Source organism: Ammospiza nelsoni, chromosome 8, assembly GCF_027579445.1.
Source record: "Ammospiza nelsoni isolate bAmmNel1 chromosome 8, bAmmNel1.pri, whole genome shotgun sequence".
Lineage (NCBI taxonomy): Eukaryota > Metazoa > Chordata > Aves > Passeriformes > Passerellidae > Ammospiza > Ammospiza nelsoni.
Window position 1 is genome coordinate 26,931,943 of NC_080640.1, and position 12,938 is coordinate 26,944,880.

At 39.3% G+C, this 12,938-nt stretch overlaps 1 protein-coding gene across 3 annotated transcripts in view; it reads left to right on the plus strand.

Annotated features, from left to right (window-relative positions):
* Positions 1-12,938, plus strand: part of WAPL (WAPL cohesin release factor) — a 64,526-nt gene that overhangs the window by 12,102 nt on the left and 39,486 nt on the right. For all 3 annotated transcript variants that reach the window (XM_059476564.1, XM_059476567.1, XM_059476565.1), the window contains exons 3-4: positions 4,911-5,954; positions 11,722-11,837. In XM_059476564.1, coding sequence (XP_059332547.1) covers positions 4,911-5,954; positions 11,722-11,837 — 1,160 coding nt within the window. The remainder of the gene's footprint in view (positions 1-4,910; positions 5,955-11,721; positions 11,838-12,938) is intronic.

A 12,938-nucleotide genomic window follows, 5' to 3' on the forward strand; every position in this document is an offset into this window, starting at 1 on the left:
ATGGAGGATACTTTGCTTGGCTTTAATTGAGAGAAAACTAACCCAAAGTTCAAGTTAGTAGCGCTAGCATGTAACACTGGCAACTTGTCCATGGGTACATAGGAAAAAGTAAGCATTTAATTTGCATATGTGATTACCAAGAGTAATGCATATGTTATTACCAAGAGTAATATTGATTATCCTTTTCTGTTCTTCAGTTTTGTCCTAACATTTGTGCTGTTCAGCTGGTTTTGATCAAACTTGCTGTGGTGAAGAGAGCTCTCAAAGACACAGTGCTGTTTCAGGTGCCATCTGTGCTCTTGCCTCCCTGCTGCCTGCATGGTGGCAAGGCAGAGGAGGCTTTAGCTGGGTCCCTAATCCCTGGGAAGGCAGCAGCACATGGAGCTGGCACACGGAGCTGGCACATGTCACCGTGCGTGAGCCACGGCAGCGCTGTCCCCTGCCCAGCCACGGGCTGCTGCTGGGGAGGCTGCAGGGGGTGATGGCTGAGTTGTGGGGCAGCTTTGTCCTGGGAGCCCTGCTTCTGTTCAGGGTAGAAATTTACAGCAGGAGGCCCTGTTCTCACAGCCCAAGATCCTGCTCTGTGCTCTGAGTAACATGAAAATAGCAAATAAGGTTCTGCAGCTCTACCACTGAATGGTTAACTAAAACATGTAACGTTCGACTGTAGGCAATTACTGTTAGACTGTTCATGGTCATTTGGTTTTTACAGAGCTGGAAATGATGTTTGCAGACTTGGAGCCCCAGTCACTAAGCTTTGTAAGTTAAATAGAAATGAAAGAAAAGTGAAACAGGGACTAGGCTGGAGGATGGATGCTATGGTTGCTTCGTTTTCTTGTCCAGAAGAGTGTTTGATTTCTTAAAGGATTACTTTATTTTGTTTTGGATTCCATTTTGGTATATGCTATACTTGAAGGATCAGGGTATGAATTGTTAACTCATAGCTTCACTATTTGATGGAGAGAGTTTTTAATCTTTTCTCTGAACTTCAGTGTTTCCTCTGTCAAACTTTTACTGTTATATGTACTTAAAGAACAAATGAAGTTGAAGTGTGAGACATTTTCATGTCAGAATTGTCAAATGTTGAGCTGAAGGATGTAGGTTTCTTATCTCTAAAAAAATTAATTTATCTTAAAAAAAAAAAAAGTGGAGTTTTTTAATTCTAGAGTTGCATTCTTAATTTTGTCCATGATCTTAAAAATGAAAAAGGAGGAGGTAGTAGCACCGGCTACCTATGGCAGTCATGAGGCATTTATTGTTGAATGTATAGAGTAACACTTGTTCCATCTAGCGAGTGCTTATAGGAAGTGATTTTTAAAAATAGGATTGGAAGAGAAAGTTATCTTTATATCCATCTAGTCTGTCTTAGGTTTTCCATGTAGGTATAGATGTATATTTCTTACATGTTTTCAGGTTTGTAACTGAAAAAGAAGTGGGCTTTTGACAACTCTGTAGCATTCCTGCTGTTTGAGTGTTTGCATTTATCTATATATATTATGGAAGAGTGTAAACTTTATTGCCTTATGTAAATTTACTATCTTGCATTGTCTGAAATTGAATTTTTTTCTCTAGTGGTTACTTGGAACAACCTTACTAAGGGTACTTGGAACAATAATCATCATCACTTAAATATAGTTTTACAGATTTAGTAATATGCATCTGTGTGTGTGTGAAAACATGTCATTTTATGGGAAAGAGTGGAAGTTTTACTTTGGCTTTTTTTAAAATTTATCAGCAATGCTGAAGACATCTGTCTTGTTAAGTGACATAAAGTAGAGCATGAAATAAAGCAACTTTTAGTGATATAAACAGAAAATAAATCATGATTACCACAGAACATTGATATGGTTCCTAGGTGTCCAGTGGGGAGGGGGTTATGCTGTTGCTGATTTTAAATTCCTTGGGAGAGTTATTCTGGTATTTGAGCCCCAAAAGAGCTTAATTGGAGTTAAAAATAGGAGGAGAAATCCCATGTCTCTCTTGGACAACAGAATATTTAATAAATAACAATTAGTTCCTTTTCTTACATTTTTTTTCCTACAGTCATGCTAGCTTCTGGTGTAGTAGTTGCTGCCAACAAATACTGTAATTTTAAAAGCCAGGATTATTGGCATTGCGGTTCCTGTACACCTTTGGGCAATTAGGAAGTGATTAGCAGTACTTTGTGGTATTGAAGGGTCGGGCTGACAGCTATTGACCCACTGATGAGATGAGAACAGTGGCTTGACAAAGGCTCTTCAGAGGAAGTATTCCTCTCAATGGCACTGTTTAGTTTTCCAGTAATGCATTGTGATGATCCAGTTTTAAAGCCAGACTTTCTACCCGGTGTACACTGAAGACTTCAGTGGTTCCTTTTTCCATTAGCCTTGCTTATTATTGGAGATGGAAAAACCTCCCTGGTGCAGTTACTAAGACTTTTGAAGTACTGTGTGTTTTTATAAGTTTGGTGCCCCAGAATCAAGGAGGAGGTTAAGTGCCACTTTTTTGCTGTTCAGGAGTACCTTGGTGTGCTGTATGAAATCAGGAGCTGAAAGGTAAAATTGAGATGCAATGCTTTGTTGTCACTTACAGAATCTTCTCAGACAACTCAAGGTTCAGAGCTGCTGATGCACATGTGCCACAAAGGCTGCCCAAGTCCTGCTGTGACCATAAAGAGCTCTTAGTGCTCTTTGCCTTGTTGCATTTCTTGGGAGTGTAGTAAACCAAGCATCAATAAAGCCATTTGACTGTGCTACAGTGGATTTGTTATTTATTAGTCAGCCGAGCTGACTGGAGAAATTGATTTTGATCACATATACATGAGGAGAAACAAGAAGTTTCCTTAGATATGGAACAGCAGTGGTGAGGCTGCAAAACAGTGCATTTTAGCAAGGAAGTCTGAAAATGTTTTAAATTGAATTTGCTGTTTTTCATGCCCCAAGTGTTGTGGTAGTCTTCAGCTTCACAATAATATTAAACATATGGGAGAAAGGAACATACTGTACACTGTCAAACCACCTCCTTGATTACAGAAAGATTCATTTTGGTTGTGCCTCTTGGATTATGGGAAGCATAAGATTGAAATGGGAATAACAATATTGCTTGTATAACACGTTGATACCGAAAAATAATAACCAAGATTCCATCATGGAGATAGTGGGGTTAGGGTTCCTTGTTCTGTGAGGAATTTAGCTTTGAGTTTTGCATTTCATATATTCTGTGAAAAGCTTTTTTTTATTTCTAGCTGAGTATGTATAACTTTGTGACAGACCTCAGCAGGACTCCAGAAAACTTAGATGCAGTTTGTCAGATATTACTTGTTCTGCTTCCCTGAGGAATTTTAGCAGGAATTAAACCAATTTCCTACAAGACTGGATTTGGTAGCCATTTCTTCTACTAGAATTTTCAGTATAAGAATTTTCAATTCTTCTATAAAACATATGTGCAAGGAAGGCATTTAGATGATGCCATTTGAATTTGAAAGTGAGCCAAAGTCCCTGGAACAGTGCTGATGCTTGTTTCCCTCATCAGGAGGTTGAAATCTTCTGGTCAGTGCTGTGAAGCTTCTGTGCCACTTGCGTAAATGGAAGGTAATGAAATTTAATGAGGTCAGGATGAGTGCTGAAGAGATGCTTTGACCTTCATTTTACTGATGAGTTTAGGAAGCCTTTGCTGCCTAAAAAACTTGAACTTTTGGGGTTGCATTCTGCCAGTGGAACCCCTTTTATCACTGCAGTGTTCTGCACGTGTCTTCTAAGCACATTCTCTTCTAGCCTTTCTGTTGTCACTGGGCCCTGTCCCAGTTGCTTCTGTGTGTTATTCAGTTTATCCCATCATGTGCTACTCCTCTCTTTGTCAGACTCCTTATCTTGCTTCTCCTGGCCCAGGCAGCCATTTCAGGGCCAGTAGTAACAGCAAGCACCTGGCTTCCTCTGCTTGCTGATACTGTCTCAGAAATTTCCAGGAAATTCTTATTTCATGGAACTACCCCTCTTATATTGCTGGGTGTGTGTCTGTGTGATGTCAGCAGAGGATGGAAGATGCAATCATCATGAAACTCTGCTACCAAATGCACCATGCTTTTGTTGGTATTCAGGGAAAACAAAGGGAATGGTTTCCCCACCAGTTTAGAGGACAGCAGGTGGAAGACTTTAATACTTGCATTGCTTCCCAGCATTGCTGTTGTGTGGGTGCTGGTTGGCTGGAAACAAACCTTACAAAAACTCATTTCTTACAGTGGAGCTTGTTCTCCTGGACAGTGTAGGATGTGAGTGTGGCTATGGGTTGGAGAAGTGTGAGAATAACTTTTGGCAGCAGCTCTTCTTCAGAGATGCAGAAATTTATTGCATAAACCTGAATTTCAGAAGCAAAAAAATTAAAATTTTTGATGAGAACTGCATTTTAATATTTCTTTTGTGAGTCCAAATATTTTCATTTAGAGAGCAAAATGAAATGACAGTTGAAGTTGTTTGCTGTTTTATTCAGGGTACAAGAAGGAAATTATTTCCTTACATAACAGACAATTTGTAGTTGTTCTTTATCTCTAGTTATTCACTGTAAGTCACTTGTGTGTCAAACTTCAGTAATTGTCTTTTCTGAAAATGTTACCACAAAGTTTCTCCTTTTTTGTGTAATTTGCCTTGGTAAATAAGTGGTTGTATTTAGGGCTTACCACTGTCTTTTACATGATGCACATATTTTCAGAGTGACATTTCAAGGGTTTTTTTTTGGTAGATATTACAAGAAGACTTTATTATAGCAAAACCTTTAAACTGAAGGGCTTAAAAAGTATAAACTAGGTGGATAAAGACCTTTTTTGTTGAATGTTCACTGAATGTGTTTTGTTATATTGTAACTTTCCAAAGTTGCCCACATGGGTGACTCTTTTTTTTAATATTCCATTTTAGTAATAAATATATCTTTTCTTATAGATAAAATCCAGAACTTGAAAGATAATGGGAACAGTCATTTCATCTATGACAATGCTGGAGACAGTAATAAAACCAATGCTGAGACCACAGACACTTCTGGATGCAACACTGAAGCCAAGGACCTGCCTGATTCTTGGGACTCCCACGTGGGAAAACCAGCAAATTCTGCATCAGAAACATCTCAGACCAAGGGGCCACTAAGAACTCACTTGTATGAATGGGAGGATGAAACTGAAGACACCAGAACTGGAGAGTATATATTAGCTTTTGACAATGAACATCTCTCAGAGGTGAAGAGCAAGGATGAGGAGTGTGATAAAGAAGATAGTGAAAATCCAAAGGAAGCCATTAGCGAAGAACTTGTGCAAACTATTCCTAGGCCAAGCAACTGTAGGACATATTGTCGATCCAACAAAGCAAAACTGCAGGGGGCAACAAATTTTGACAAGCTAATGGATGGCACTAGTCAGTCTTTATCCAAAGCAAACAGCGAGTCAAATAACGACGGGCTGAACGCAGGAAAGAAAGTTCCTTTGAGTAGTGGGACCAGTTTTAGAGGGACGGTTGGACGGACTAGAGACTACACTGTTCTGCACCCTTCGTGCCTGTCAGTGTGCAATGTCACCATCCAGGACACCATGGAGCGCATGGACGAGTTCACCTCCGCAGCCCCCACTGACCTGGGCGAGGCCGGGCGCTTGAGGAAAAAGGCAGACATGGCCACCGCAAAAACCACGACCAGGTTCCGACCGAGCAATACCAAATCCAAGAAGGATGTCAAATTAGAGTTTTTTGGGTTTGATGATCAAGACGAGGGAGGGGGAGATGAAGGCGCCTCTAGAAGTTCTGGGAGTTCCAATTACAAAATCAAGTACTTTGGGTTTGATGACTTAAGTGAGAGCGAGGACGAAGATGAAGAGTGGCAGGTAGCAGAAAGGAAGGCCAACAAAAAGCGAAGTAGAACTGTACCATCTGCTTCACTACAGTCAACCTCTGATGGCAATGAAAACTGTTCCCAGGATAGCCAGCTCAGCACTAATGCAGGTCAGTAGGACTCTTTTGGAATACATGGGTGACGTTTAATTTTAATTGACTTCATTGTTGTGTTCTTTTGCAGTGTATGTAGGAATTTGTCCAACCATACTGATTTGGAAACCTAACAGTTAACTCACTTGAAATCTAACCGCCAAACTTACTTCTCCTGTGGTCCTGTGTGGTGTTTCATATCTCTCTTGAAGTATGCTTTATACCCCTTGATCTCTTGCCAGAGGTAGAGGGCTTTTTTCTTTTCCAGCAGAAGATTCTGTACCTTTTTGGTGTGTTGAGCATAAGCATCTATGCCTGGAAGGCAGGTATCCTCCCACAGAGCCTCCAGATCAGCCCACAATTGCAGAGCTCAGTGCACACATTTAAGTAGCTCTTAAGAAATGGGAAATATCTTTTTCAGGTTTTGAATGTGTCTGTGGGCAGTTTGGACCTTTCTCAGGCTCCATCTTATCTGAGGATGCATGACTCAAGGGAGAGGCTGTGGGGACCCACAGAGTGCCAGTTAGATAACTGGCTTTGGAAGAGCCTCTGCATATTTGTTTCTGCTCTTGTTTTCAGTTTTTAGGTATCTCCTTCTGTGCAGGCTGGGGAATGGGGGGTGTGTGTACTCACACACACATATATGAGTGAAACTGTGGACGTGGCAGCTGCTGAGCAAGTTCTGGTGGTTCAAATCCTTTGCAAAATGAGCCTTGCTTGGTGGTAGCTTGGGTCTGTGTGCTGATGAAGAACAAAAGGAATACCTTTGGTGGAAGGTTGCTTTTAGCTCTTCTGTTTTGAAAAAGTCTAATGCCAGAGAATCACTTGTGTTGGAATAGATATTTCAAAACACTGCCACTGTTCCACGGAACATTCTGGTCCTCCATTTTGGAGCATGAAGCATGGGAAGTTTTATCAGCTCACTGAAGTTGTTACATTGTAAGACTTTGGCCAGATGTATTTCATTGTGATAGGAAGAGAGGGTTTCAATCTAGCTTTGCAAATGTTGGAGAAGCTGGGGGTTTTTTCCTACAAATAGCTTCTGCTAATATAATCCAGAAATAAAATTTCAGAGGAAAAAATGTTCATTTCTCTGTTCTAATTATAGCTGTTTCTAAAACTAGAATTTTCTGTAAGCCTTTTAATCAAACTAAATGTCACCACTAGAGGTATTTTTTGTGGATTTGAAAGGAACAAATGAATACTGATGTTGTACAAGAGGATTGTTTTCAAACAAAAAAAAATCATGATTTGTTTTCATAAAATTTACTTATGATGAGACACTTGGGTTCCAGCCTCTTGGGAAAATGGGTTTCTCTTACAGGGCTGGTTAAGAAGTACTCTTAGTCCCTGTCTTTAATGACTTCTTGTTGAGCCATTTATTCCAAGGGAAAAATTTGCTTGTACAGTTAATGCAGCTGAGATGCTGACCCATCAAATAATCCTTTCAGCTGCTGTCCTCAGAAGTCTCAAAATATCCACTTTGCATTTGGCACTGCATTCACCAAGCAGGCCTTTATACTCCCAGGTATCACAGATGTTTTCTCTGAAATATTTTCCTAATACATTTCCATGGCACAGGGGAATGTAAATTTCTGTTTTGTCCCTAATGCACTTCTCCACTTCAGGTAAGAGGTACCTCTCAGTCCCTCTGCTGGGAGATGCTTCCCCTTTATTTTGCATCTCCTTAGCTATTTTGATTCTTTTGTGCTGGTATTTGCTGGTGAGATTTGACTTGCAGGATTTTTTTCTGAAATTTGAAAGGGTGATGCCCTATAATACAGATTATGAAAATAGGGAGTCTGATGGTGCCCTAAAGTTTGTGGGACTCCTTGCTGAAGTTCACACTATTTTTTCTCAGAACTTTGTAAATTTTGAGCATCATGATCTCTCAGAAAAACCATGATAGGAGTCCTTGAATACAGTGGTGCTGAGCCTGAGAATTTCTCAAGAACTTATGAATCTAAGCCTGAAGTTGCAGTAAAATGTGACATTGCTCTGAGGTATTGTCTTTGCATACTGGAAAAATGTGACTTCTGCATCCATGAAAAATGCCAGCTTTGACTCCAGGCCTGAGAAACAGCTTTCAGAACATCTTGCACAATAAAACTCTGTCCTGAAATGGTGAACAGTACTGAGAGGTGCTAAATGCTGCCTGAGTTCTGTGTGTGCTGTTCTTTCTTTGTTATAATGAATAAAGGCCCAGATAAAAATCCAGTGTTCTGTTCCAGGTTGACAGGTGAAATGCCAGACTGCCTCTCTGAATTTCAGCCCTGGAAAATCCCAAAACTGATTCTGGTGTTCTGTGTATAGAAAATGTTACATGGCATAATCAGTTTTTCAACAAACTTGATGCTTTTGTTGCTTTCTGTCATGGCCTTACTTTGCCATAATACCGATTTGGTTACTTGCCATAATCTAGGTATGTTTTTATGAAACAGATTTTATAACCTTAAATTAAAACATCTCTTAAGATTTTGTAATTGAACATTAGAAAGACTTCCTTCTAGTCTGGTAGTGCAGAGAGGGAAAATAAGTTTAACAATACATTTTTAAATGTTTTGACAAATGAAATTTAAGAAAGTGTAAAGACTACAGGAACAATATTTTTAGTGCAGGAAAAATTGCAAAATAGATAAATTCAGTTTTGGTTAGATTGTCCTTCATTGAAAAACATCTGCTGCTGCTCATTTCTGTGATAGTCTTTTCTGCTAAAGTGGTTCAAAACACAAAAAAAAAAACCTCAAACAAAAGCCAAGCAAATAAAACCCCTACCTCTGGAAAAAAGCTCCACCTTTTAAATTCCTAGATGCTGTTACCACACTTTTAAATGAAAATACTTCCTAACTTTATTAGCCTTAGATTTTTGCTGAAATGTTGAGTTCCTGGTAAAAGTTTCCTTTTTATTTTGCCATTGCAATTTAAAATTCTCTGGTTCCTCAGTAGCAGCCCAGTGAAGCAAAGGCCCCTTTGGCTTGTGAGCCTCCCAGCTGGATTCTGCCAGATGCCAGGGGCTAAAAGTACCGGTGAGACTTCCCTAGATTTGAAACACTGCTTTTGTCATTTCAGTAGCCAGAGTACAGGATGACTCCAGTGAGGAGAGGCTTTTAATACTGGAAGAAAGTGACTGACTTGAGTGTAGTAATCCATGGGGAGTTTATCCAAGAGAAATCTGTATTGCAGCTCAGTCTTTTGCTTTGTAAATCAGTTCTGATATGCAGCTTAACCTTTGTGTCATCGATTCATTTTTCCTTCCAGTGATCAAAATGAAATTCCTATAATCTTTTTAGGTAATGTAGCTTTTGTATATCAGCATCTAGCACTCAACTCAGTTCTGGTGAGCCAACTTCCCCTTTTTTTTCCTTTCATTCCTTTGCATCTTCTCAAAAACTGAGTCACCTTCATTGGGTAAATATTTTAAGCCAGTTAAAACTACATCAAAGTCCTCAAAGGCAGAGTCAGTCCTGTTTGGGCTTCAAAACCTTCTGCAGAATTGCCCTGAGACACTAAAACAAAACTCCATTGTTGTTCCCCAGGAAATTTACTGTGGTTGTGGTCTTGGTTGCTCTTTGAACATCTTTCCAATTCTAGCCAAGACAGGCAAATGATCTTAAAGATTATAAAGGCCTTAAAATTGGTTAGACAGGGGAAAAAAGGCCTTACATGCTCCCATACTGAGAAAAAAGGTAATATGACCAATTTCTCTGTGAGGAGGCAAAAAGCCTCTCCAAAAAGCCATACAGGAGAGAGCCAGTGGAAATCAGGCTCCAGTAGGGTCACTGCTTACCAAACTACTCCAGTGTTTTCCTCACTCAGTTAATGTTAACAGCAGACTTCTCCCCCACACCCTCTTTAGTTTAGATTTAAAAGTCTGCTAAGATAATGTGTGCAGAGTGCTTTGAGAAGGCCTTCAAAAGCACTGCTCAAATAGAAGCATTCCAGGTAATCTTACAAAGCTACTACTAAGTGTTTGATGTGCTAGCAACATCAGAAAATGCAGAATTATCCTGTTGTAAGTAGGAGTTGAATTTTTTTTATCAAGAAGTTTCTTTGAATTTAAAATCAACTAATTTAAATGGGATAGTTTAGAATCACGTAGGAGTAGAATTCAAACAAGAAAATTTAAGGTGTAGAAATTGTGACTTAGTTGATCCCAGAGCATTGTTAATCATTATTGAAGTCAATGCCAGGTCCAAGTCTTAGCACAGGGCACAAGTTGCTGTTCTCATTTGGTGGGTGAAATATTTTGTATTTCTAGAATGACTTGCATCTTTGTACTGGTTGTGGTCAAGTAAATTACTTGTTAGCTTTTAATCTGCAATAGGAGGGTCCATATTGCAGATTAAAAGGGTCTAGTTCTTTTGGTTTGACTTTCTTTGAGAACTGCATTCAGGGTCTGACTTCTTCAGAAATATTTCAGAATATATAAGAATATATATCAAAGCTATTTGATTTTACTCCTTAAACTGGCTTCAGCGAGAACTAAGTTGTGTTTTACACAGATTTGGAAGTAGTTTTGTGTTATTTAAGTTAATGGACATTGGTCTGTAGTACTTTCCCTCAGTTACACTAATTTTATCAAACATCTTTTAAAGTCAGTTGTTTTCAGAGGGCTGTTGATGCTGTGTTTGTAGGCTCTTGTGCTCACCTGACACAGCCCCACTGAAAACCAGTGGGATAAAATGAACCAGTGAGAGGCTGCTTCCAGGAGAATCCTTGCAGCAGGGATGCTGCCAAGCCTGTTGAAATTTACTGCAATTTGGGAAACTTTGGAGCTCTATTTTAGGAATAGTTCTATTCCTCAGACAAGTTTTGTACCCTTGAGAATGCCATTAGAAATTTGGTTACCTTCTCTGCCTTTACTTGCCTTCTTAACCAGCTTGGCTGGTCCTATGTACTTGGGATTAGAGTAACCCATCCTACCTGCTTGTGTTCTTGCAGTGCACTTTTCAAACAGCAGCAGCTTTTCAGGAATAAATTGGTTTTCTAAACAGATTGTCAGATGAAACAGTGCCTCTTTGTGCCTGTCTTTATTTCCATCTTGAAATGTGTGGTAACTTCTGGTTTGTGCCAAGTAAACCTCTTCCCTTGTCTCCAAGGGATAGTGCTTCAAATAAAGCAACACAAGTTTAAAAAAATAGTAAGGACAGAAATGAAATTTGATGAGTGAATTGCAGATTTACAGTCCAGGATGGGGTACTGGAGTCAGTGGTAATGCAAGTATCAAATCCATTGCAAGGCCATGTCAGCAGTTCCTTCTGGCTGGCTCTTTCCTGAGCTGATCACAGCAGAATAAGCAAATACAAACAGCCTGTCTTCATGAGAAGTGAAGCAAGATCAATTCTTCTCTTCTGTAATTGTAGTGTGTTCTTATAAATCTCTTAATCTCATGGTTTTGAAAAGCCCAATCTCCTGCTTTATTCATCTGCTGCTCAGGGTTGTAGCAGTAAGCCAGCCATTAGTAAGCTCATGTAAAAGGTGCCCTGGGATTTAAGGAGTATGGGATGGGAAGCAGTAGCCTGCAGCTTACCCAGTGGGCAAGAGGTGCTGTAATATTTTTGATTGTGCACCTTATCATGCTTCTGTGTATTACTGCAATCCAGTCAGCAAGCCTGAACTGCACCCAGGACTTGCTTGGCATTAAGGCTGATTTTTCTGATGAATATTGATGGTTCATTATGTAATGTCAGAAGCTGTACGTGTGGAATTGTCAGATGCAAGAAATGCTCTAGCAGTTCAACAGCTTTTAAAATGGTTGTTTCATGTCTATATTTACCTTTAACAGATCTGGAGTTTTCAGAGGATGCATCTGGTGTGCATGAAGGCAATAAGAAATCCACAAATAAACAAGGTGATAAATCTAAGGAAAACACCAGGAAGATTTTTAGTGGGCCAAAGCGGGTGAGTAATAATGCTGAGACAAATACAAAGTTCTTATTGTACTGAACTCCTCAGTATTGATGATTCTTCTTAGATATGCAACAGGGCTTTTGAGATCATATGTTGGCCTTTAATATTATTTCTGGAAAAGTAAAACATTTAAGTGCAATACCTTTGTGTTTATTGCTGGAAGGTTCACTTTTCAGGTTCACATTACTGCTATGGAGAACCAGACTTGTAATGTAGATGCATTCCTTGGAGATATTTTTAAAACAAAGCATCAGTAAATTCTGTGTGGTTTGTTGGTGTTTGGGGGGGGGGGTTTCTTTTGATCTCTTTTGTTTGTTCTGCCAATAAATATGTCATTATAAGATAGAACTTTTCTTAAAGCTTCAAATTGGGCATTGGTATAGTCTTTATAAGGATAGGTGCATTTATACCATTAGGTCTAGTGAGATTTTCTTTTAGTTGGAAAAAGAAGTAGCCTCCAATCCCATGCCAGTCTTGCCCAACTGTGTAATATTCAGTATGAATTTGCCCTTTCATAGCATGAAAAGAGCTTATTCATTTTCTTGATCTTACAGAAATGTTGTTTAGCTGTCACTATGGGTACTCAGTATTTTGAGGTTTTTAAAAATGTGAATACAGCAAAAATTGAGTGTAGCCACCAGTAAAAATTTTCAATAGGGGGATCCATGTAATCTCCACTAAATGAAGCTTTTTATGACCCTGATGCCCTGGACAGCCATTTCCAATGCCTAAGGAGTTTTCATGAGCTTTTTGCATAACTTGTTTGTGTTACCTGGTGATAGCAGTCCCTGTCTCACCATTATTGCAACCCACAACTGCTCTAGGAGAAAGAGGGAAATGAGCTTGTGTTTCTGCTTTCCCTTGGAGTTCCATAGGTTTTGCAAGACCTGGCAGTTGCATGGTATTATAGAAACTGTCTTTTATGTGTGTTCAGCCTGTGCTCATGAGTCCAACAGTTCAAAGAAGTTTTTTAAATTATTTTTTCTAAGGAACCTTAATAATTCCTCATGAAGGAACTAATTACTTGTGTTATATGATAGTTTCATTGAAGTAATTTTTAAAGGTGCCTTGTTGTTTTTTGGTCTTCCAGAA